The 26931-nt window shown below is 42.3% G+C and overlaps 1 protein-coding gene across 3 annotated transcripts in view; it reads left to right on the top strand.

The window, feature by feature from the left end:
- Window positions 1-10421: 10421 nt before the first annotated feature.
- LOC127570635 (ubiquitin-conjugating enzyme E2 E2) overlaps window positions 10422-26931 on the top strand; it is a 145269-nt gene continuing 128759 nt past the window's right edge. The window contains exons 1-3 of one of the 3 annotated variants that reach the window (XM_052016378.1): window positions 10422-10554; window positions 11908-12093; window positions 26196-26246. In XM_052016378.1, the coding sequence (XP_051872338.1) occupies window positions 11918-12093; window positions 26196-26246 (227 nt within the window). In that variant the 5' untranslated portion in view covers window positions 10422-10554; window positions 11908-11917. Of the gene's footprint in view, window positions 10555-10910; window positions 11176-11907; window positions 12094-26195; window positions 26247-26931 lie in introns of those variants that run through there. The other 2 variants (XM_052016377.1, XM_052016379.1) reach the window with 2 other exon arrangements.

Genomic DNA, 26931 nt, shown 5'->3' with positions numbered 1-26931 from the left:
TCCCAATGCTAGAATGTATGGTCTGTTCATGTTGGGCATTTGTAACCTTGGAAGACCTCTACACTACCAAGTTGTTCACCAATGTGAATAACTGGGGTAGGTACTACAGATTTGAAATCTGTCTCATGCATCTCATGTTTACACAGAAAATAACATTCAGAGGTGGGAACAAACAAAGGTCAGAATTTTCCCACAGGATAGTAGAAACATTTAGAAGTTATTTCGTGCAACTAGTTCAAAAGGTAGAAATGGGATGGACCTGGATATTATTTTTTAGTCTTTTGGGCTGTAAAATTGTACAAGGCATGGAGAAAAATGACAATGAACAAAGGAACAACAAATAATCTGCTGGAGGAACTCAGCAGGTCAAGCAGCATCTGTGGGTCAAGGGGAAATGTCGACATTTTGGGTCAAAACCCTGCATCAGGACTAACAGTAGAGAGAGAAGATAGCCAGTACAGAGGAGAAGGGGAGTGGTGAGACAAGGGCCAATGAGTAATTGGGGGACCAAGGAGGGGTAGAGGATCACAGGCAGACCAAGCCAGGGAGGGGAGAGAACAAGGAAAATCTTTCTGGTGTATAACATGTTCGTCGTGGCTATCCCTCGAGGTCGAGGATGATGGTCTTCGTTCCGTTGATCTATTTATGGGCTCTCAAATGGCTTACAAGTCCAATCTTGGCTCTGAAAGTTCTTCTGCATTCAGGACAGGTAGTTCCAGATGGCAGATCGGGCTTTGGTTCTTGCTGCCTCTCCGTCCATTTTCTTCTCTTTTCCTCTAATTCTGCACATCTGTTGGCTTCAAAAGTTGCTGTTCCTTCTCAGATGATGGTTTCTAGAGTTTCCTGTCCTTGGCATTGGTTTCCCAATTGTTGATGTCGATGTTACATTTCTTCATGTTGGCTTTTAAGACGTCTTTTAATCTCTTCTGTTGTCCTCCTCTTTTACATTTGCCTACTTTAAGCTGGGAGTAGAAGAGTTGTTAATGACATGTTAAGGCCATGTTGTGTGACAGAGACGTTCCAAGCTCCAACAGCAGCAGAAGGATGGAGGATGCAGGTGGTTGGGAGCGATCACTGAACAAGAAAAATGCCAGGAATATGGATGCTGAAGACTTTCTGGCAGCCATCCAAATGTGGTTGAACCCGCAGCAAATATGCATTTAGCTACACCAACAATAAAGTGGTCAGATGGCCCTAAGTTAGGAGTTTTATGACCTGCAGATACAAATTTAATATCCTAGCATGCTGTGAGGATCCAAGTGGCTCTGTATATCAGCATTTAAAAAATAACTGTGTCCAACGTAATTGGAGATCTATGGTCTATTGAAATTGTAGTAAGAAAAATGTAAGGCTGTCACCGGATAAACAAGACCTAAATTCTTATATGCTTTGGAGCAGATAGTCCAGAAACTTGACAAGCTAGTTTGCAGCCTGTGGCTGAAAGAGTGTTGTGAGCAGTAACTGCAAAGAGATTGAAACCAAGGGGAGGACAAAGTGAAAACATGCAGCTGTTTGGCCTTAAAAGCAGCCCTCATCTGTGAAAACACTGCAATCAGAGAGAGGTAATTAGCCAGCCACCAGAAGACTTCAGCTGATTGACCACCAAGACAGAGATGCATTTGGGAAGGGTAGACCTGGTCAGTCACAAGAAGCTGCATATATAATCACTGGATCAAGGCAGCTTGAATCCACAGGGATAAGCTTGTAACAGAGACAGAGAGTGATAGTATCAGAGATTGCAGTGTCAGCTGTTATATTGTTATTATCTCTCAATTCATGTAGAGGCAGATCATCACAGCATGAGAAATTTTAATCTGTAGTCATTTAATAAATCTTTGGCTTGGACTCTTATACAACATTCCCAGTGATGGCTACACCCGGAAAATGAATGAATAAATAAAACAATCCATCTTGTTTAAAATCAGTAATCTGGGTGCAAATTCTCATTAAATTTGCCAGGAAGCACAGCAGTTTTAAATCTGGGGTTCTCAATTAATTGCCATTATCACACGTGATTAATGTAATCAGAAATTATAGTGTTCATTTTTTAATGAGTTAATCATATATTTTTAATGGGAAAAATGCACTGGAGTTTTCAAGGAAATAATATATTACAATACCTTTTGCAAGCTACATTTGGCACACCACTTTACCTCTGATGTTGGAACCCCATGCACCATCCCCATACTACTGTCAGATTCCTATCTCTATTGTACCGTTCCCAACTGCCCTTGTCTCAACAGTCAACACTTTACATAGAAAAGGTTTGGACCCTGGACAGTACTGTTGAACAGAGAGGCCTCAGGGTACAGGTACATAGTTTCCCTGAAAGTGGCAATGTAGGTAGACAGGATGGTGAGAAAGGCATTTGGCACACTTGCCTTCTTCAGTCAGGACAATGAGTACAGAAGTTGGGACATCATGTTGCAACTGTACAAATCATTGGTGAGACCCCAATTGGAGTATTGTGCTCAGTTCTGGTCACCCAGTTATAGGAAGAATGTCATTAAGCTGGAAAGGGTGCAGGAAAGATTCATGAGGATGTTGCCAGGACTGGAGGGCTTGAGTTATCAGGAGAGACTAGATAGGCTGGGAGTTCTTTCCATGGAGCAAAGGAAGCTGAAGGGTATAGAGGTATATAGAATCATGAGGGGCATAGATAGGGTGGATGGTCACAGTCATTTTTTCCAGGGTAGGGGAGTCTAAAACTAGAGGACAGAGGTTTAAAGTGAGGGGGAAAGGTTTAAAGGAGACCTGAAGGGCAAACTTTTCCACACAGAGGTGGTGGGTATATGGATCGAGTGTCAGAGGAAGCTGTAGAGGCGGGTACAATTACAATATTTAAAAGATATTTGGACAGGTACATTGATAGAAAAGGTTTGGAGGGATATGGCCCAAATGCAGCCAAATGGGACTAGCTCAGATAGATTTCTCAGTCAGCATAGACGAGTTGGGCTGAAGGGCCTGCTTCCGTGATTTATATGGACCTACCTGATACATCTTTTGTTCAGGACTGCAGGTAATGTTTATAACTCTTTTCACTAGGGGCTGGCGAGAGGAAGGAGGTGCAGTGGGCACATGGGTGAGATGAAGTGGCCAGGGAGGGTGAGGGGGGACCAGGGGAGGGCAAAGGAAGAGACAGGTGGAGAGAGAGGGGAGAAAGGGGGGGGGGGCGTGATGGAAATGCTGCTCATACAGAGTGAGAGGTGGCAGATGCCGATTCTGATACGAGTGTTGAATCATATTGTGGCCTTCGCGTTCATCTCAGCCAGGCTTGGTTACCAATACCTGAAACATTTAAACAGCAAGGCTCAGCCAAACCCACACTGGGTCTGGACCCAACCACCTGAATCCCTGCTCTCTCCCTGGATTCCTCATTTCTTCCCCTTTGCATCACTTCATCAAAAAAACTGGCTTTAAGTCTAACTATGCATCATCTACACTACCTTTCTAAGCCCACTCTGTTACTTAATCAAATGTCATTTTTAAATTTTTTAGTATGAAAAGTTGCCGTGAAATTATATAGATATACGAGTCATTAGTCTATACACTCTGCACTATTCTTCCACCTGCCAGAAGAAAAACCTCTAATTGTCAAGAGAAGATAAAAACATACAACCATTGAAATCTTTTGAGGTCATCTCAAAATAAATCATCGGCCATAAGAAAGACAGAGGAATAAGGGAATAAAATTGTAGATTTTTTTAGCTCACTATTATCACCATCACATTCATGCTACATTATTTACCGCCAAAGTGGCTGTTAAACAGATACAGCAACATAGCATGTTTCATGCTGTGAAAGCAATACTTCAAGGTGGTTAGAAGCAAAGTTTGGATATTTTATTCTTTTGAACTTCTTCAGGAATGGAAGTTCTGGAATACCTTAAACAAGGTAGTTTTCCCACATACCTTGCAATAACTATTGCGATCCCTACCAAATATAAATACACATGCTCAGTACATTCAAGTGACACTGTCAGCCTTGAAGCAGCAAACAAGTTCACTGAATTAGATGAGAGTCCCAGCTGAATAATTTTGGTATTTTTATTTAGACCTGCACCAAGTCAGTCACCAGCAACAATTTACATGCTTGATATCATGACCTGTGCTCGTCTTATACAAGGCTCCATGTTGCCATTACACCCTTCTGAAATCTCAAGAACCTGGTAGGAAAACTATTATTTCTGGTATATGGTCAGTAGTGAGTAGTTTCATTGTTCACTATAATCAACTGTTTGTGCAAAATCACAAACGTTCATTCACAGCAAGAAGCAGCTTTCCTGCTAAAGGTGTCTTTTGTGGACTGGAAAAGATTTCTGATTGGTGCATTGGTACAGACGTTCAATTTATTTATACTATAACCTTTTATTCATGAGTGTCAGAAGGTGTTAATGTGCTTGTGTACTAACAACTGCTTCAAAGTAGTGCACAGAAGAAATCAATTTCAGCAGGCTTGTTTACTTGAACTGAAGAACCTATGTTCTCAGAGTTACACCACTCAGATTTGGGCATGCAAAAAAGGGGACAGAAGATGTACAGGAAGTAAACAGGTCTAACCAGTTACACCACTATTAGGTGTGGTCAGGCTAGATGGAGGGTCATCACAATGTTAACTGTGGAAGGTCTGAGTACACCAGAAACCTGCTTGGCAGTCAGTCAAAACCATCCAGCCAGCTAACAATTTTCTCTCCATAAGGAAATCATAGAAGTGGTGTGAATTGGGTGTCATATAGTCAGAAATACACTGAAAAAGCAACAAACATAGCTCCAAATCATGTTAACTACACATATGCACTTGTTGTGACCATTGTGTGAATTTGTAAATGCACACAATGGTCACAACAAGTGCATAAAATAGGAAAATATGTCATTTGCATAACTGCCCAGATCATTACAAATAAGGCTGGATTTAATTACTTTCCTGAATCTGGCAGTCATTGAAAGGCACTTTGAATCATCAACGAGCACTTAAATCTTCCTTCATACCTGTCACATTCACCCCTTTGCTCCACTGTATTTTCCCTCGTTATCTGACCAGCACAATAAAGCAACATGAGCTGAAGTTATTTAGATGACAATTATTAATAACATTTGAAATGGAAGGAATTTGATTACAAGGACGTCTTTAATCGGTTGATGCATCTGAAATCCTTTATGTCTTTAAGAACTTTTTTTTAAAATAACTTCTACCAGAGGATAAATTTTATTCTTTGACTTCTATCATTGGTTAGTGTCATAAGATCTGCTTATAGATGATAACTTCGAGCTCCTAAAAGTTTCTGTTCTTCCTCTTCAAATAATGGAATAGATTTGGATGATCAATTGCAGAAATAATGCCAATTGACAGATTGGTATTATTCAGTGATTTCTAGTTCTTGATTCCTCTGCTCTAGAGGACATAGGTTGAAGGTGAGGGGGAGAGATTTAAGAGGAACCTGAGCGGCAACTTTTTCCCACCCAGAGGGTTGTCTGTATATGGAATGAGCTGCCAGAGGAAGTGGTTGAGGCAGGTACAGTAACAACATTTCAAAGATACTCAGACAGGTTACATAAATAGGAAAGTTTTAGAGGGATATGGGCCAAATACAGGCAAATGGGACCAGTTTATATGGGCACCTTGGTCGGCATGGACGTTGGACTAAAGGGCCTGTTTCTGTGCTGTTTCCATGACTCTAAAGAGAGAATCTAATTACCTACCTTTGATATTCTATGTCATTAACATTGCCAGGTTTGTCTTTAACAACATCTTGGCGGTCACAATTGATCAAAAACTGAACTGGACATGTCACATTAGTACTGTGGCTACAAAAACAGATTAAGGACTGGTACCCTGCAACATTCTGCTAACAATCCAAAGCTTTTCCACATCAGGAATAGGATGGAATACTTGCCTGGACACATGCAGCACCAGGAACTCTCAAGAATCTCAACAAAGCAGCCTGCTTGATCGGCACGCCCTGCACCACCCTAACGATTTGTTCCTTCCACTACTGACACACTGGTTGTAATGTGTCCCATCTACAAAATATGCTGCAATTACTCACCCAGAACCCCTACCATCAGAAAGGTGCATGGAAGTGCCACCACCTGCAGGTTACCCTCCAAGTCACATTCACACAATCTTGACTTGGAAATGATTACGACTCCTGGAATTCCCTACCCAAATGTGGGAGTATCTTCATCAGAAGGACTGTGGCAGTTCAAAATGGTAACTGACCACCACCTTCTCAGGGGTAATTAGCGATGAGCAATAAATGCTGGCCAGCGATGTCCAGATCTTGAAAGGTGAATAAATAAAAAAGCATCAGATCAATTGCATTATATAGCAATTTGCATTCATATGTAATGCCATTAAAGAAATATAAAATTTTGCCAGTGCGTAATCAGACAAAAAAAAACTTGACTGAACGAAAGCAAGCATTGAAACTGGTGTGCAAAATCATGGTCCAAGAGATGGGTTTTCAGAAACATATGAAAAGAGTGAAAGAGGATATGGGAGGAAATCCAGAGCACAGGGCCCACAGCTGGAAGCAGAACCACCAATGACAGAATGGAGGAAGAGAAGCACATAGCATAAACCAGAACTTGAGGAACACAGAGCTATCAAATTATAGCAGTGGAAAAGGTTATGGAGAAGTGAAGGAGTGAGGTCATGAAGGGAATAGTACATAAAGAACATAAATTATGAACTTGAGGCACTGGCATACCAGGAGCCAATAGTGGCTGGTGAGTAATGAAGAGGTGATGGGTTAACAGAATTTGCTGCAAATTCTGCAGCAAAGCAGCATTTTAGTTGGGCTATATTTTTCAAAGCAAGGGGCATGGAAGATGTCAAGAAGAGCAATCACAAAGGTGGTACACCAGTGGCTCTACTTTGTTAGGAGTTTGAGATTTGGTATGTTACCAAAGGCTTTTGCAAATTTCTACAAATGTACAGTGGAGAGCATTCTGACTGGTTGCATCACCGCCTGGTATGGAGGCTCCAATGTGCAGGATCAAAAGAGGCTGCAGAGGGTTGTAGACTCAGCCAGCTCCATCATGGGCACAACCCTCCCCACCATCAAGGCCGTCTTCAAGAGGTGGTGCCTCAAGAAGGCAGCATCCATCACTAAGGACCCTCACCACCCAGGACATGCCCTCTTCATGCTACTACCATCAAGGAGAAGGTACAGGAGCCTGAAGACCCACACTCAACGTTTCAGGAATGCCTTCTTCCCCTCCACCATCAGATTTCTGAACAGTCCATGAACCCATGAGCAGTACCTCGGATTCCTCTTTTGCACTATTTATTTTTGTAACTTATAGTAATTTTTATGTCTTGCACCGTACTGCTGCTGCAAAACAACAAATTTCACGACATATGCCAGTGATAATAAACCTGATTCTGAGAATCTGAATAGTTAATGCAGGAGGTAACAAAGGCACAGATAAAGATTTACGCAGTAAACACACTGAAGCTGGGGTGGAAATAAACAAAATTACAAAGGTGGAAATAGGTGGTGATAAAGAGGATATGTGGTCAGGAGCTCAGTTCAGGTTCAAACAGAATTGCTCGGGCTATGAATACTGTGGCTCAGGCTGAGGCTGTATCAAGTCACTCTGGTTTTTAAAAACATTTTTTAAAAACATATGAAATTCAACAATAGTTTTGACAAATATGATGCTTACAACTTAAACTCAGTAATGCAGCTGAACAAATGAGAGACCACAGCCATTATTTTATCCTCCTTCCCCCACACCCCCCAGATAAATAGCTGAGAGGCTTATGAATGATTCATTGGTTCATGAATGGCTTTCCCTCTCACAGATCATTTGGTACCCTAGGAGATCCTTCACAGGGACCTTAAAAGAAGGTCAAATTATACCTGGGCCCAGTGCATAACATACCACAAGTCAAAAAGAGGCTAAGAGCAGGAAGAAAAAGATGATCATTGCAAGCCATGTGTTGCTGGCCCAAGCAAATGGTAAACATCTACTGCTGCACTATCAGCAGCTGCTCCCATTGCCAGGTCCACATGCCCAGTACCCATTCACCATCAGCCCCTGATAATACTACAAAAGGGTTAGAGTCATACAGCACGGAAACAGGTCCTTTGGCCCAACTGGTCCATGCTGACCAAGATGCCAGTCTAAGCCTGTCCCATTTGCTCACATTTGGCCCATATCTCTCTAAACCTTTCCTATCCATATACCTATCCAAGTATATTTTAAAAATTGATAATGTACCTGCCTCACCCACTTCCTCTGGCAGCTCATTCCATATACTGACCACCTTGTGGGTGAAAATGTTGCCCCTCAAGTTCCTATTAAATCTCTCCCTTCTTACCTTAAACCAATGCCCTCTAGTCCTTTGACTCCCCAGTTCTGGGAAGAAAACTGTATGCATTCACCCTATCTATGCCCCTCATGATTTTATACACCTCTTTAAGATTACCCCCTCATTCTCCTACTATACAATGAATAAAGTCCTAGCCTGCTCATCCTCTTTCTATAACACAGTCCCTCCAGTCCTGGCAACATCCTCGTAAATCTTTTCTGCACACTTTCCAGCTTAATGGCATCTTTCCTACAGCAGGGTGACCAAAACTGAACACAATATTCCAAATGCGGCCTCACCAACGTCTTGTACAGCTGCAACATAACATCCTAACTTCTATACTCAATGCCCTGAGAGGTTGGGAGAGGTTGAAGGGTTGGTCTTCTTTTACAGTATAACTGCATTTCACAAAAATGCTTTATATAAAAAAAATCCAAGCATGTTTAATCAAAACTTCCTGTGAATTATTGAAAGGGAATGGACTGTGTGAAAGATAAATAGATATTTATTAGTTACACATACAACAAAACACACAGTGAAAAATGTCTTTGTGCTGGGGACAGCCCACAAGTGTCGCCACTCTTCCGGCGCCAACACAGCTCCTAACCTGTATGTCTTTGGAATGTGGGAGGAAACCGGAGCACCCGGAGGAAACCCACGCAGACACGGGGAGAACGTACAAACTCCTTACAGACGGTGGCGGAAGTGAACCGGGGTCGCAGGCGCTGTAATAGCGTTACGCTAACAGTTACACTACCGTGCCGACTGGAAAAGGATGAATACAATGAATTGGATTCTATTTAAAGGTTAACTGGAAAACAAGTAGCCCAGCAACACAGAGACAGCGAAGGGGTTGATAAGGGTGGTGTTGAAGCAGAACTTAAGAATAAATATGGAACCAAACACAATTTTGGGTGATATTGCTGAGGGTATAGGTATTGGTTTATTATTGTCACTTGTACCGAGGTACAGTGAAAAGCTTGTCTTACAAACCGATCGACAGTGTGCAGATCAGATACAGATGTAGCCAAAGGTAGATACTCAGGAGACTCCAAAGTTAATGCTATTAGAGCCAGAAAAGAATCTAAAGGAAATTCTCTGACAACAACTGGGTAGACAAGAATGGAACCAGATGAGGGCAGCTGAGTTACATGTAGGAAGAATTTGAGTGTTTTTCATGCCATCTAACATCACAGCTGTTTCCCCCCTTCTAATCCTCTTTGTAAACTGGAGCATCAATGGAACTGTAAAACAATTAATTGTCAAAGAACAATGTGCAGCACTGCTTAATAAGGCTAGCAAGGTAAATGGTCTATTTTCTTCTGTTTTTGTTAGCAAAAACAATCTTTTATCTGATGCAAATAGCCACAGAAATATGTACAACAAACTTTCCCTCACAACAATTTGGCAATGTGTAAAGAAAAAGGTCAAAGTTATTCTTGAAATTACTGCACAGAAATCTTAGATTTCACAACAGTATTTTTAGACTGCATTTTAACGTGGCAATACTCTGACAGAACGATACACTCCTTAGACTCTAAGTTTTCATTGTTACCAAACAGGATAATCTTAAAATTGTAATGAATATGTGACTTAGGAGAACTGAGCCCCTCTTTAGAGCTTAGTTGGATTGATGTCATGGAAGCTCCTTTAGTCACATAGTTTAAACCAATGTTTCCATTTAAGCAGCTAATACTTAGTCTTAGGATTTATCCATGATGAGGTAAAAGCCTTATTATTTTGTCTCCTGGGCCACCAAAATTTAAACAATTCAAACTAGCAAGTGTAACATTTAAAAGGCAATACGACTAAATTGTCTAGGTTTTCTGTGCTGCGCAGGGTTTGGATACCGGGATAAGGCAATGATGAGGTATTATTTGTATACAAGTCTAAATACCTCCATCGAATAACATAGAAAACGGAGTGAAAATTGAACTAACTTAGCAGTTCCTTAATAGTAATTAAACGTTTTTGACAGATGCGATAATGGATTGAAAACACAAGATCCTCTTTTTCATGAGATTTGTCAATCTGTTGATATTCCCAACATTTACAAAGATAGTTTTAATTTTAAGCCTGAAGAAGGGAATCGGACATTGAGTGACAGGGTGCAGCAGGTTTCAGGGGCTGTCGGCGGTCCGGTCCCAGGCTGGGGTCAGACACAGCTTCATGGCCACTAAGCCGGGCTGTCAGCCGAGCTCCGCTGGCCGGGCGGACATCGTCCACCGTGTCCCGGTGAGGGCGGCCCGAGGCCTCGCTCGGCTGCGGGCCCGGTAACGGGGGGAGGAAACTCGGAGAGTCGGTTGCGGTGTGAAACTCAAACCTGCCGGGATGCGAAGGGCCGACCGGCCGGCGGGCAGGTGCCTGTCCTCCCCCTCCCGCCGCCGCCGCCGGGGGAGCGGACGCGGCGGTTGGAAGCAGCACCAGCGACTTCCCGCCAAGCGCCGGCCGGCCGTCCGACCGCGCTCGTCAGTGGCGGGAGGGCGCGGGGGCGCGCACACCGCGCGCGGCCACGTGTTGCTGACTCAGTTGGAAAGCGCGCGCCTGCCGCCACCCACCCCCCCCCCCCTCGGGCGCACTCGGGAGGCCGCGCGTGCGCGTGAAGGCGGCGGCGGCGGCGGCGAGGAGACGGAGACGGAGACGGATCCGGAGCGGGAGCTTCAGCCCCCCCCCCCCGTTGGCGCCACCCGGGCTCGGCGTTCGCCAACACCCCCCCCTCTCTCCCCCGTCCCTCCCCTCCCCACCGGCCTCAACTCTGCCCGCTCTCCTCACACTCACCTCCCTCCCTCCCTCCTCCTCTCTCGTTCAACGTGACCCGAAGGCGGGCAGCGTGTTGTCCGGCTGGGATTCATTCAGGTAACACACCAGTGTTTGGGGGGGGGGGGGAAGGTTTGTTGTTGACGGAGTCGGGGGGGGGCAAATCATCGGAAGCCCCCTCGGTCGGTCTCCTCCCTCCCTCCCCCCCTCCCTCCCTCCCTCCCTCCCCCCCTCCCTCCCTCCCTCCCTCCCCCCCCCCCCCGTGTCCTCCCAGAGCGGCCTGAAAGTTGGAGGCGGGCAGGGACGGTGTGTGCCTTTGTGTGATCTCCCTGTGTGTGTGTGAGGGAGGGAGAGTGGCAGCAAGGAAGGCCTTTAACCCATCACTCACTGCCCACTGACTCATCTCTCCTCATTCACCCAGTGACAGCGGCTGTCCGGTGTGGAGGCTGCTGCCCTGCTTATTTCTGCACATCCACCGCCTCTGACGTGGCTGTCAAATGGCTGTTTGTGCAACTTAATCTCGATATTTATATTTGGTTCGGGGGAACAACGATCCACAAGGTGCCCAGCGCCCAGAACTTAATTTTCTTGCATTGTCAATATACCGTGGTGGAAGGACAGGCATGGGGAGACGTGATGGTGTTGACATAACAATGTTTACTTCTGGCGAATGTTTTTTCTTCCAACTGCTGTATATTTCAAGCCTTCATTGGAAATCGACCTGTTTGGATTTAAAACAGTCTATGAAATGACAAAACATTTATATGGTGTACTGGATTGTGCCTTTTTAAAGAATTGAAACCGTCAGTGGCAATTTGTTTTAACTTCCAGAGCAAGTAATATGTCCGGTGAGTCACAGAGGGCTGATGACAGCCCCAGTACCAGTAGTGGTAGTTCAGATGGGGATCAACGTGAGAGTAATCAGCAAGAACAAGAAAGGGAACAACCACAGCTGAAGAAGAAGGATGCCAAGATTTCCAGTAAAACTGCTGCTAAACTTTCAACCAGTGCTAAAAGGTACTATCATTCCAAATCTAATCATTTTATTTCTTCTTTGAGGAAAGTTATTTGTGTCAAACTATCAATGTTTTTCAGCAAAATAAGGAAAATATGTTGATTGTGACAAAAATTGTGACAATACAAGTGATGTATTTCATCTTTATACATTTCCAGTGGGCAGTTGTGTTTATTCGGTGTTTTATTCCTTTGCATGTTGCAGGTGGGAACCGCTATCACTGTAGTCTAGAGTCTTCGCAATGAAATGTTCAGAATCCAAATGAACAGCCTTTACATTGTTCACAGTGATGTAACAAACACTTTGAAGTAATTTTGTTCTGAGAAAATAGTGCATGATAATTTCAGTGATCTCATGATAGTAACGTACAGTCATGCAGTTGCATGCAACAGAAATGGGTCCTTTGGTCCACCACATCCAAGCCAACCTTTTACCACATCCACAGTATCATTTAATGCCTTGCCTTTTAACTGTCTGTCTAAATATCTCTTAAATGTAGTGATTATATCTGACTCCACCATGTCCTCTGGCAGTGAGTTCCAGATCTCAGCCACTCTGTGTTTTTAAAAAAAACTTTCCCCCTAAATCCCCTATAAAACTCCTCCCCCTAAATCCCCTATAAAACTCCTCCCCCTCACCTTAAACCTATGTTTTTGATACCCCTACCAATAGACAAGGATTCAAACTACCTGTGCTTATCACTTTATATACCTCTGTCTGGTCATCAGGTCACGTCACAGCCTCCTTTACTCCAGGAAGATCAAACCCAGCCTGTCCAATCTCTCCCCAAAACTAAAGCCCTCCAGGCCTGGATGAATCTCCTCTGTATTTGCTCAAGCACAGCCACATCCTTTCGATAGTGTGGTGACCAAAACTGCACACAGTACTCCATGTATAGTTTAACCAGTGCAACATAACATCCAACTTTATTGTTCTGTGCCTTGATCTATGAAGGCAAGCATGCCCAATGCCGCCTTCACCATCATATCAACTTGTGTTGCTGCTCTTTTAGGGAACTAAGGACATGAGCTCCAAAGACCCTCTGTTCATCGACATTCCTTAGTGCCCTACTATTTACTTGGTGTGTCCTACCCCTGTTTGACTTCCTAAAATGATGTATCACCTTACACTTGTCGAGATTAAATTCTATCTGCCAATGGTCTGCCCAACTTTCCATTGATCTTTTGCTACTGCAGCTTTAGACAACCTTCCTCGCTATCCACAACACCACCAACTTTCTTGTCATTCGCAGCCTTGCGGATCATACCTTTTTACATTCACATCACAAACAACAAGGGTCCCAATACTGATACCTTTGATCACAGACTTCCAACTGGAAAAGCATCTTTCCACCATTACTGTCTGCCTCCTTCACCAAGCCAATTTTGGATCCAATTAGCCAGCTCCTCTTGGATCTCATGGGCCTTAATCTTCTGGACCAGCTAACCTAGCTGGACTTTGTGAAATGCCTTACTAAGGTGCATACAGACAATGTCTACCGGCCTACCTTCATCAGTCTTAGTAACTTCCTTAAAAGAACTCACTCAAATTAGTGAGGTATGATACTTCACCCACACAAACCTATGCTGTCTATTCTTGATCAGCCCCTGCCTTTCCAAACGTAGATAAATCCTATCTTAGGAATTTTTTCCAGTAATTTTCCTACCACTGACGTAAAGCTCACCAGCCTGTAGTTACTTGGCTTATCCCTGCTGCCCGTCTTAAATAATGTCTGAGTTAAATTCCATCTGCCATTCTTTTGTCCACTTTCCCAGTTGATCTAAATCATTAGACCTTAGACGTCAGTGAACCTTAGACAAACTTTGCTGTCCACCATATCACCAATTTTGGTGTCATCTGCAAACTTACTAATCATGCTACCTACCTTCTCATCCAAATCGTTAATGTATATGACAAACAGCAGAAGATCCAGCACTGATCCCTGTGGCACACCACAGGTCACAGGCCTCCAATCTAAAAAGAAACCCTCCACTCGCACACTCTGTCTCCTACCACCAAGCCAATTTTGTATCCAACTGGCCAGCTTGCCCTGGTTCCCATGTGTTCTAACCTTCCAGACCAGCCTACCATGAAGAACTTTGTCAAAGGCCTTTCTAAAATCCATGCAGACAACGTCTCCTGCCCTGCACTTCTCAATCTTCATGGTCACCTCTTCAAGAAACTCAATAACATTCATGAGGCATGATTTTCCACACACACACACCCATGCTGACTATTCCTAATCATTCCTTGCCTTTTGAAATGCAGATAGAATCCCTTCCATAACTTTTCCACCACTGAGTAAGACTCACCAGCCTGTAGTTGCTTGGCTCATCTCTGCAGCCCTTCTTAAATAAAGGTATAATATTAGCTATCCTTCAGTTTTCTGGTACCTCACCAATGGCTAACAAAGTTACAAAAATCTCTTCCAGGGCCCCCGCACTCTCCTCCCTTGCTTCCCACAACATCCTAGGCTACACCTGGTCAGGCCCCAGGGATTTATCCAACACCTCCTCCTTCATCATGTTGATATACTGCAGAATACCACTGTTCTCTTCCCTGAACTCGCTAGCTTCCGATTTCCACACTGATCCTTAAGGGGACCTATTCTCTCCCTAGCTACTCTTTTGTTCTTAATATACTTATAGAATCTTTTAGGATTCTCCTTTATCTTAAAGCCAATGATATCTCATGGCCCCTTTTTTCCATCCTAATTTCCTTTTGAAGTGCATTCCTACATCCCTTGTGCTCCTCAAGGAACTCACTTGATTCCTGCTGCTTATACATGATGTATGCCTATTTTTTTATTCCTGAACAGGCACTCAATATCTCTCGTCAGTTGAGATTCCTTAATATTGGCAGCCTTGCCCTTCACTCTAACAGGAACATGCTGGCTCTGAACTCCTCCTATCCCACCTTTAAAAGCCTTCCATTTTCCAGATGTCCCTTTATCTGCAAACGGCCTCTCCTGTTGAACTTTTGCAAGCTCCTGTCTGATGCCATCGAAATTAGCCTTGCCCTTGCCCCGCCCCGCCAAATTAGGACTTTGACGAGGACCAGTCCTATTATTTTCTTTGACTATTTTGAAACTAATGAAATTATGGTCACTGGTCCCGAAGTGCTCCCCCACTGATAGGTCAACCACTTGTCCAGCTTCACTTCCAAAGAGGAGGTCGAGTATAGCCCCTTCTCTGGTAGGGCCATTGACATATTGCTTCAGAAGCACTTAACAAATCCCTTAGCACCAAGACAGTCCCAGTCAAAGTTAAGTAAGTTAAAATCACTACTATTACAACCCTGTTATTCCTACATCTATATGTGGTTTCCCTGTATACTCTAATTTCTGTTGTTTGGGGCCCATAGTATAATCTCCTCAAAGTGTTCACCCCTTTTTTAATCCTAAATTCTACCCATATTGCTTTGCTGAACATTCCCCCTGGAATATCCTCTCTAAGTACTGCTGTGATGTTCTTCTTAATCAATAGTGCAGATCCCCCCCACCCCCTCTCTTGCCTCCATCTTTACCCTGCTGGAAGCATCGTTACTCTGGAGCTCTGAGCTGCACTATTGATTGCGGAGAAGATTAAAGCAGTACTCAGAGAGGATATCTCAGGGGAATGTCCAGCATTTCCCATCCCTCAACCATGTTTCCATAATAACTATAAAATCACAATCCCATGCTCTGAGTTCATCTGCCTTACCTGTCAGGCTTCTTGCATTAAAATAAATGCGGTTTAGTGTATCAGACCTTCTATACTGCTTGTCTTGTCCCTGCACTGGACTGTTTTAAGCTCTATATTTGTTTCAGCTTTCTCATCTGATTGCATGACTACTTCGAGTCCTAAGATAAGGTTGAGTTCTGTCCCATATCTAGTAGGATTCTACATATTGTCTCAAAATACTTTCTTGGATGAACTTAACAAATTCCACCTAAACACCTTGCAATCCCAGGCAATATTGGGAAAGTTAAAATCCATCACTACTATAATCCTGTTGCTCTTACACCTTTCTGCCCTTAATGAACATTTATCCTTCAAACAGCATTACCAAGGTATCCATTATCTAATCACTTATCTATGTGTGGGACTTTGTTGTGTGAAATTTGACTGGTGTGTTATAATAATAACTGTACTTTGAAAACACTTGACTGCCGATGGAATGCTGTTGAATTATATAGGCACAGAAACAGTCCATTTGGTTCTCTCAGTGTTTGTGCTCCACTCAAACCTCTTCCTGCCTTTCTCCATCTGAACTAGTCCTCTATTTCCTTCTCACTCAAATGTCTGTTCAGCCTTCCCTTAAATTTCTCTGTTATTCACTTCAACCATGCCCTGTGGAATATACTTCCACATTCTCACCACTCTTCAGGTAAAGAATTTTGTTCCAAATTCCCATTGGATTTTTTGGTGACTATAGTATTATATTCATGGCTTCTGGTTTTGTACTTTCTCTGCAAGTGGAAGCATTTTCTCTGCAGCCACTTTATTAAAACCCTTAATAATTTCAAATAACCCTTTTATTTCATCCCCCAGCTGCCTTTTACTGACATGCACACCCTTTGCTATTTCTGCTATCAACCTTATGATTTTTTAAAAGTTTGTTGGCTCTGCTGGCAAGGCCAGCATTTATTGTCCTTCCCTAAATGCCCTTCATAAAATGGTGGTGAGCCCCCTTCTTGACATTTTGCAGTACCTCTGGTGGAGATAATCCCACAAAATTATGGGTGGGCGATTTCAGGCTTTAGATCCAATAATAATGAAGGAATGGTGAAATATTTCTAAGTCAGGATGGTGTATGACTTGAAGGGGGAGCTGCCGGTAGTGATGTTCCAATGTTCCTTATCCTTGATGATGGAGGCCATAGGTTCAAGAAGTACTGATAGTAGAGTGGGGAGTAACTTTTGAATTTATCAGAACATCCATGTCTGCAGTGCAGTATAACTTTGTTCTCTCTTTTTGATGGTATTGTGAAAGCAAATTTTTTTTTGGAAAGCTGTTTGTTAAAGGGACTGCATAAATGCAAGTTGTAAAATCCCATAATTTGATAATATTAAAGAAAATGGCAGATGCAAGACAAATTTTCCACTTGCACTAATTTAGATAATGGTTGAGATTTTGCCGTGAAATTATACCACATTTGTTTGTTCTGAGTTCTACAGATGCCAATTTGTTTCTAATTTACCACATCAATCACAAATACGCACTTTTAACATGTCACACAGCCTGACAAATTGACTAGCACAGCAATGTAAGCATTATGTGCCAGAAGTATAGAGAAGAGGCAGTCGGTGATGTTAGTCCTCTTGCATTAGTGTCTGGTCACCAACACTGCCATATTGGGCCGACCTCAAAATCCAGCCAACACCCTGCACCTACCCCATAGACAAGCAGAAGGCTGTCAGGGATTCATTTGTCCTTATTGCTTGTCCCTCATTTGGAGGTTTACTTGCCTTTCATGGTGCTCAAACCTGGAGAGGATTGTCGCCTGCAGAGATAGTAGTTAGTTTTTGTTATAATTGTCTCAAATAAAGCTGTTTCCTTGAAAAGATATTTCATACAGAAACCAGGTATTCAGTCGACGGCACTTTCTCCACAGCCCTGTTACTTGGGTTTGAATGTGTGTATAGTTGGTTGAAGAAAATAGTTAATATTGATTAATAAGAAGTTGGTAAGACACCGATGGAGGCTTGACCACTATAGGGGATAAACAAGGGTGATGAGATGTCTGTGGCACTGATAGTTGATCACTGGAGGGAAAAATGAGGAGGGGGCCACCTTCATAGAGCTTTCTGCTGTAGGAAAGCTGAGTTTATCTCCTTTCCCCCTCAGCAAAAAAAATAGGCAGTATGTGTGAAGGGCTTTGCAAGGATTATGGGCCTCCCAATGGTGTGGTAAACCCTTGTCACCTTGAGGACTCAGCATCAGAATTAAGAAGTTACATCAGTTGCATAAGGATCAGCTCCATGTACAGTATATGCAGCTGGTCTATGACCAAGGCAAAAGACTCTGCTAAAAAAAAAAATTCATGGTACTCTGTTAGAAACCATGATACTTTCAGGTTTGAGAATAAACAATAAAGGTATTTACCCTTGTGGTTCCTTGTTTTCTGGCTTCTGTCTGCATGTTGTCTGCCTATCTCGCTCATCTTATATTGTGCTCCATCAGTGGCTGCAGTTTGTTTGGTGGAAGTTTGTGACTTTCAGTGGAGGAGACTGCAGACAGACTTACGGGATGGACACTGGGCTTCTGATACAGCTTTGGACTGCACAGTCACACTGTGAACTGCAGTTGTTTCAGGGGTTTGGCCGATGGGAAATGTTAAGGAGACTGTCAAAGTAACAAAGATGGGAAAGGAATTGTTAACATCTTGGAAGAGGAGAGCAGCTTTAGCAGCCTCTGGAGTTACTGCCAATCCTTTGGCAAGTTGCTCTGGTGATCCTAATGATCAGGTGGAGCACATTTGCTGGACTGGTTCTCATTCTGCACGCCTCACTGAACACTAGAAACCAGAAACTCCACTGCAAACTCTGATGTTGGATAATTTTTGACTATGTTGCAACAAAAGTTGCTAACAAAAGCTGTATGGTTGTTGGATCCACTCATGATGAAATGGAATGATCACTACGTCTACACTGAAGGGATGGGTTTTGAGTTCTGTGTAAAACTGTGTGAAAGGCTGGGGCTGGGCTTCCCAGAAAGCTTCAGTATCACACACTGGCTTCTCGCAAGGGAGTCAATCTATTAACTATTTCATTGTGTTTTGGCCATTAGCCTTGCTATGTTTGGAGTCCGATTGAAGTTGTAGCCTTCTGCAGTAGCCTGTGTGGCCTTGCCTTCTGCTGTTCTGACACACTTTTCCTCTGCTTGGGCTGCAGTCTACTCATTTCCAGTGGGTTAGCCTATTTCTTATTATCTGCTTACTTCTTGTGATTCTTGCATTGGAACACCTAGATCCCTCTGAACTTCACTCATTTGCAGTCTCTCTCTATTCAGCTAATGATCCGTTTATTGGTTCATCTTACTGAAGTGCATGATCTCACATATCCTCAGATTATACAAACTCTATAACTGAGGATGTCATTACAAAAAAAGCACAGACACATATGGAGCTTGCTATGTTTGGCCTGTATGTAGGGCCTGTATCTGAGCTCATTGGTATGAGTGTTGGATGAAGTGCCACTTTTCCCCTTTGATGGCTTGATCCTTGGTCGGGTGGGATATTTTGCTTCTTCAAAAAGAGAAAGCCACAAAAGTAACATTAGGTTAAGGAAATGGAGGATAAACCAGAAATGTAACATCATCTCTGGTCTGAGCTCCATGTGTGTCTGTGCTTTTTTGTAATGACGTCCTCAGTTATAGAGTTTGTATAACGTGAGGATATGTGAGATCATGCACTTCAGTAAGATGAACCAATAAACGGATCATTAGCTGAATAGAGAGAGACTGCAAATGAGTGGAGTTCAGAGGGATCTAGGTGTTCTAGTGCAAGAATCACAAGAAGTAAGCAGGCAGGTCCAACAGGTTGTTAAGCAGGCAAACAGCATGTTGACGTTTGTTGAAGAGGGGTTGGACTTTAAGAATAGGGAGGTTTTGTTACAGTTGTGCAGGGTGTTGGTGAGGCCACAGCCGGAATACTGTGCACAGTTTTGGTCTCCTTATCTTAAAAACGGATTATGGTAGCATATCAGTTAATACAAAAGAGATTCACTAGGCTAATTCCTGGGTGAGAGTGTTGTCCTTTGAGGGAGGCTGGACAGTTGGGTCTGTATTCCTTGGAATTTAGAAAAATGAGGGGGAACCTTATTCAAACATATTAGATCCTAAGGGGGCTTGACAGGGTAGATGTTGAGGTGTTTTCACTAGTGGGAGAGTAACAAGCAAAGGGACATAACGACAAAATAAGGGGCTGGTCATTTAAAACAGGTGCATAGAGATTTCTTCTCTCTATGAACCTCAGTAATGAATCTCTGGAAGGCTAGATTATTACAATACTTAAAGTGGAGATAGATAAATATTTCAAAGATCAAGGAACTAAGGGTTATAGGGAATTGGCACAGAAGAAGATTTGAGGCCAGCGTAGATAAGCCATGATCATATGAAATGGTGGGTCAGGCTTATGAGGGTCCTGGTGGCCTCCTCCTCCTTCTGTTATCTTGTATTCTGTAGTGGGAGCATAAGTGAGCTGCTGGAGACATGCTTGACTTCCCCTCCCCCTCCCCCTCCGTATGCTACCATTGCCAGTGATTGTGTGTAACCTTATGACTGGTGTAGGAGAAAGGGAAGTGTTTCAGTGAGTGTCATGCATTGTGGTTAATGTGTTTGATGAGGGTGTGAAAGCTGAGAGGGATAGAGTAGTGACCAGTGTTTGGGGTTGTGCTGGGACATAAGAAGGTTAGGTCTAAATACTGCTTAATAGAGATTGCAATAGTGATGTGATGGGGCTGTATCGCATTGAACAAGTGTATGGTTTATTTACTGGAGCAGGAAACTGAGGATATATAATTGACCTTTACCTCTTGGTTATTAGATTTCTTCCTAATCTGTATCCAGGTCCTTGGAGCTTAACTCCTCGATTCACTTCCACTGCAACTTTCACTGGTGCTTGACCACATTTCCTGAAAAGGGTTTGTATCTCCCAGTTGGCGAAGGATGTGTGCGAAATGGGAGTTTGTTTCCTCCCTTGGTCACCTTCTAGAATGTTGTTTATTCTGAGGACTGACTTGCATGTCTCCTTTAGGAGATGCAGGTCTGGAATCAGCTGTCAGTGCAAGCTATGGATGATATTAACCATGCTCTCAGTTGAGGTGAACTTATTCACAGTAAGGCCAGCAATAGCAGTTAGCACTGACTTGTCACTTCCATAATAAAGTCAAGACTGGCTTTGTGAGGGGCAGATTGTGACTCACAAGCCTGACTGAATTCTTTGAAGATGTGATAAAGCACATTGATGACAGTAGAGCAGTGGATGTGGTGTACATGGATTTTAGTAAGGCGTTTGATAAGGTTCCTCATGGAAGGCTCATTCGGAAAGTCAGGAGGCATGGGATCCAGGGAAGCTTGGCTATGTGGATTCAGAATTGGCTCACCCATAGGAGACAGAGGGTGGTGGTAGATGGAGCATATTCTGCCTGGTGGTCAGTGACCAGTGGTGTTCTGCAGGGATCTGTCCCCTGCTCTTTATGATTTTTATAAATGACTTGGATGAGGATGTGGAAGGGTGGGTTCGTACGTTTGCTGATGACAGGAAGGTTGGTGGTCTTGTGGATAGTGTAGAAGGTTGCTGTAGGTTACAACAAGACATTGATAGGATGCAGACCCGGGCTGAGAAGTGGCAGATGGAGTTCAGCCTGGAAAAGTGTGAAGTGATGCACTTTGGAAGATCGAATTTGAAGGCATAATACAAGGTTACTGGCAGGACTCTTAACAGTGTGGAAGAACAGAGGGATCTTGGGGTCCACGTCCATAGGTCCCTCAAGGTTGCTATGCAGGTCGATAGGGTTGCTAAGAAGGTGTATGATGTGTTGGCCTTCATTAGTTGGAGTATTGAGTTCAAGAGCCGTGAGGTAATGTTGCAGCTCTATAGAACTCTGGTTAGACCACACTTGGAGTATTGTGTTCAGTTCTGGTCACCTCATTATGGGAAGGATGTGAAGCTTTAGAGAGGGTGCAGAGGAGATTTACCAGGATGCTGCCTGGATTGGAGAGCATGTCTCATGAGGATAGGTTGAGTGAGCTGGGGCTTTTCTCTTTGGAGAAGAGGAGGATGAGAGGTGACTTGATAGAGGTGTACAAGATGAGAAGAGGCACAGATCGAGTGGACAGTCAGAGACTTTTTCCCAGGGTGACAATGGCTAACACCAGGGGGCATAATTTTAAGGTGATTGGAGGAAGGTATAAGGGGGATGTCAGAGGAAAATTTTTTTTTACACAGAGTGGTGGGTACATGGAATGCACTGCCAGCAGAAGTGTGGGCAGATACATTAGGGACATTTAAGAGACTCTTAGATAGCCACATGAATGATAGAGAAATGAGAGGGAAGGGTTAACATTTGGGAGGGAAGGGTTGGATAGATATTAGAGCGGGATAAAATGTCGGCACAACGTTGTGGGCCGAAGGGCCAGTACTGTGCTGTAGTGTTCTATATTCTATAAGACTGGTTTGCCTAGAAATTCATTGTTGATCAATGGTACTAAATGGTTATATGATAGTGCCAACATGTTGATCCCTAGCCTCTACAATTCATTCCATTTAGCACCACCAACTAAAGATGAACTTTAAAGCAATTTAGTATTTTCTGTTTTGGTGTAGTTGGTCGAAACAGGAATGTTGCACTGAACATTGGAGTGCCTCTCCTTTTCGTAGAAATGCCATGACGTATTTATGTCTACCTGAAATATAACAGTCCTACAGATATACTGAAGCATCAGCCGAAATTATGTGCTGACTCAGATGCAACTGAGCCAAGGCTGAGTAGCTTCTTCCTTGGTTCTTTATAGTTGCATTGACACGTTTATAATAAAATTAAAAGTGACGATAACTAGTTAGCTTTTATATATTGATACATGAAAAATGGTAAGATCTAAATAAAACAATAAACAGCTTAAGTGGTATGAAATGTGAGTAAGTTTTGACATGGATCAGATAATTATTGTTGTTGACGTCACATTACTAAATGATGTATTGCCCTTTACAAATTACTTCTTAATCCAGTGCATTTTATTGAAACTCTCATTCAAATCTAAAAATAATTGCCAAGAATTCATTGTGGCATTAGTGTGTTGTACTTTATCTCTAAAATTCAGAAGTGAATGGTGAGAATGTGTAGTACATTTAGTAGTGTCAAATGGAGATAAATTTCTAGGCAAATTCATGATACCTGAACTGTGAAAAGAGCTGTTTTGCATCTATTAAAATTTGTTCTGAGTATTTATGCCAATAGATCATCTTTCAGAGGATGAAGCATATTTCTGAAGCTGTTTTACTTGATTGGTATAGAAGGAGATGGTTTTCCTATTGCATTTATTTCATATTTGATGAACAAATATTGTAGTTTCACAATGCAGTATTGGCCTGTTTTAATTGTGCATTGTAACGTCTCCACAAATTCACTCTTGCATAAAGTGTACCTGCTGGCCATTGAGAACACACCAGCACAATAACATTATGCAGAAATAGCTCCTGCAGTTTACCTGAATTATTGCTGTCATCAGTTGTGCTGTTATCTACAATGCAATGTATTTGGATTGTCTAAGTGGGTTAATGAACCATGTGTATTGTAATACAGGGTTATAAAGACCAGAAATACCTCATGGTAATTTCAGACTTGCACTATTGTTTATGTGGGTCACAAAATTGGACTCCATTACTCCTGCTTTTTCTGGTTCAGGGTGGGGAGGGGTTGGTGGTTTGCTGGTAGATACTTGCATCAGCTGTAGCATGCAAGTCAGAAGAGAGTGTGTGACGAGTATTAAGTGAAATGTGAAAAGGAGAATTTTGAACAAGAATGCAGTCATCTTCACTGATCTCAGCCATACCAACGTCAGCCACATAGTCATCCAGAGGACATAGCCATAGAGCGTCCATGTGTTACCTGCTGGTCTGTCCATTATGCACTGTGTTCTCCAAGAATAAAAGTAAACATATCAGAAGTCTGTTGTATAACGCATGGCTGATATGCCTGCCATGGTTGAATAACTAACGTATGTAACTTGTGTGGGTGTGAGGCATAGCATGATAGTAAGTGTGTAAGTGTTGAGGGACTTTTGAATGTTAAGTGTGAGTTGTGGATTATAGAGATTATTGGGAGGTGAGTGTAGGTTTGAAATTTGTGTAGCTGGTGATGCAAATTTTGGGAGATGGGATTTGATGTGTTCATTGACATTGACCAATATACGTGATGACATTAAACATTTCTTGACACTGCGTCCATGTCCTTGGGGTTTCACTCTAAGTAGGACCTTGTTTGCAAATTTTTCTCCACTGCCTCTTGACTATCAGCATGGAGGACGATTTAGATTCTGAGAAGTGTCTATCCCTTTTCTTTCCTCTTTTGAGCAAAGCAAGTTAGAGTTGTCCATAAATCAGAGGGTCTGTCTGTCACCTACAATCAGCCTTTGCTTTCGTCATGTGGTACACAGTATCAGCAATCACATACTGGCTGATGTATGATAAAATAAAGAACATTCCAGCTGAATGCAACAATTAAATCTGATTCGTATTTTAGATGTTCTGTTGGTTTCACTGGAAATGCAACCTTGGTAAATCCACACACACATTGTGAGGAAGTAGACTTCCAAATTAAGCTATCCATTAACATGCTATAGCTTGAGCAGTTAGTTTGCTGATTTATTAAAATACAGGCTTTCAAACGACTAGCTTTTCAATGGGTTCCTGTCAAAACTTTAATAACTACAACAACTTGTGTGGTGCCTTTAATAAAGCTGAACTTTTAGGGACACGTTATTGGCGAGTTATCAAGCAAACTGTTCTGCTGAGCTATATAAAATTAATAGGGTAGATGACCAACATTTTGACCAAATTGTTAAGTCTTAAGAAACATTCTAAGAAGGAAAGAGAGTCAGGGCTTTGTTGCTGAAGCCTTTGCTACCATCCATGTGATAATTCCAAAATCATAAAAAAGACAATTGGAGGAAAGCAGAAATCTCGATGGGTTGTAGGAGTGAGGGAGATCACTGGAAAAAGGGAGAGGCTAGACTATGGAGATATTTAAAATAAGAATGGTGATTATAAATTGAGGCATAACCTGACCAGAGATTAATGTAGATCGCGGTTTCGGTAGCATATAATGTGAAGGGTGTTCAGAGGCTGCTAAGATGGAAAAAAGGGATCTTAGTGATGGCAAAGATAAAAGCTCCAAAGCTCATTTTGTACTTAAATATGGCATTAAGCATACAAACAGTCTGGTTTATTTAAAGGCAGTTTGCAAGGAAGAGGGATGACTGTGAAATGGAGTTTATGGATTGTGTTCAGTTGGAGGAGTTTTCTGCTTGTTCAGTGTTGTATGTCAAATAAGTACTTCAACAGTTTAGAGACAATGGATGGTTAAGAGCGATGGTGGTAAGGTAAAGCTGATGTTGCTAGCCAGGGATTGAAAACTAAAAAGTACAGATGCTGAAAATCTGAAAATATAACACAAAATGCTGACAGCACTCCACCAGCCAGACAGTGTCTGAGGAAAGAGAAAAAGATCTAGTGTCCCAGGTTGATGACCATCTCTGCCCCAGTGACTCACACCCCCACTGTGAAGGGTCATTGACTTCAAGTGCCAATCACGAACCCCTCCCCATCGATGCAGCTCTAATAGCCAGGGACCTGCAACCTTCCCTCCTTTTAACCAGAACTGGATAGTTCTGTCATAAGTTGCAATGGCTGGTCATCTGAAATTATTAAAATCATTCTTCTGCCCTAAGGGTTGTAATGCACCTGAATAGAAGATGAGATATTATCCCTAGTGGCCACAGTGAGCTTTGCTGAAACAACTTAAAATGCCAACAGCAGAGAGATCAGATTGGGATGGAGAATTGAAGTGACAGGTGACTGGAAGCTAAGGGTCGTGTTTGTAGGCTGTGGTGAAGATTACTGTTTAACTTAGAGGTGTTGCCTGAGAAGGGGTTTGCAACATCAGATTCATGACTTGGACATGCAAATCTTTAAATGATGTCAAAGCAGGTTTCTCATGCATCAAAAAGCTGCTTCAGCTTGAATAATAGAAGGCTTCCCCGAACAATGGAAAATTGCCAAAGTGGTATCTGGCATGAGTTGCATATTGTTGAACCTTGCTGTATGTGCCTGGGCACCTCTGTGTGTTAGCATTTCACTCACATGGAGAACCTAGAAGGAACCTCACAGGCTGTTATCCACACATTAAGTTCCCAATTTTCTTCAAGAAAATATTTTCATTGATATTCGTGTGGTAAGAATATACATTGTGCTCTATCACAGAAATTCTAGGCTCACATTACTTAATTAGTATAAGAAAAATGATCGAGCCACAGTGTGGAAATCTGAGATCATTGGTTTGTTAAAATGGAGTTGGAAAATATATATTCCTATTGAACAGATATCATTTTGTGCCTCCATATAGGATTCAGAAAGAACTTGCAGAGATTACACTGGATCCTCCCCCAAATTGCAGGTAAGAACTAATAGATGCATTATCATGATACAGAAATACTGGGAAAATGTATGCTTTTTGTAGATTGTTTCCAGTAGGATTTTTTTTGCTTTCAACATGCATGGCTGAGGTATTGGATGGATGTTCAGGAATAAGGTAGACTGAAATTGTTAGATAGACTTCATGCACATTGCCATTAATACATTTAATGCTGGTCACATCAGCAGCAGTGAATAATTAAAGGGTTTTGTTCACTAGCTGTTTGTTGAGGTGAGGCCTTCTTTTGCTGTGGGAGTTCAAAAAAACTTCAATTTGCAACTGTTTCAAGAAATGTTGCATTTGGCTGTGAGCCAATTATGTGATTTTTTTTTGTTTCAGATTTTGTGTAGAATATACTTTTGCTCTTGGTCAGTATCAGTGCCTGTCTTGGTATTTACTTGCATTTTCATGGAGTTGTCAAATATTGCAATATTTTTATTGCATTTTAAAATTATTGGTAATTAATTTTCCATCACAATCATTGTAATTGCAAATGCTCAGCTATATATTTTTCATCATTTTGTGTTATAACCATGAACTGTTGCTTCTGTACAATTTTAATATCTCCAAAGTGTCAATTCCCCTATTAAAACTGTGCTGTTTTGATAGTTACAGTGATTAAGAAGCATTGATTTTTTTAACTTGTTGATCTTCGCTTAAATGTTTA

This window comes from Pristis pectinata, chromosome 5, assembly GCF_009764475.1.
Source record: "Pristis pectinata isolate sPriPec2 chromosome 5, sPriPec2.1.pri, whole genome shotgun sequence".
NCBI lineage: Eukaryota > Metazoa > Chordata > Chondrichthyes > Rhinopristiformes > Pristidae > Pristis > Pristis pectinata.
The sequence above is the reverse complement of the archived record's forward strand: the minus strand, read 5'-3'. Positions and strand labels throughout refer to the sequence as shown.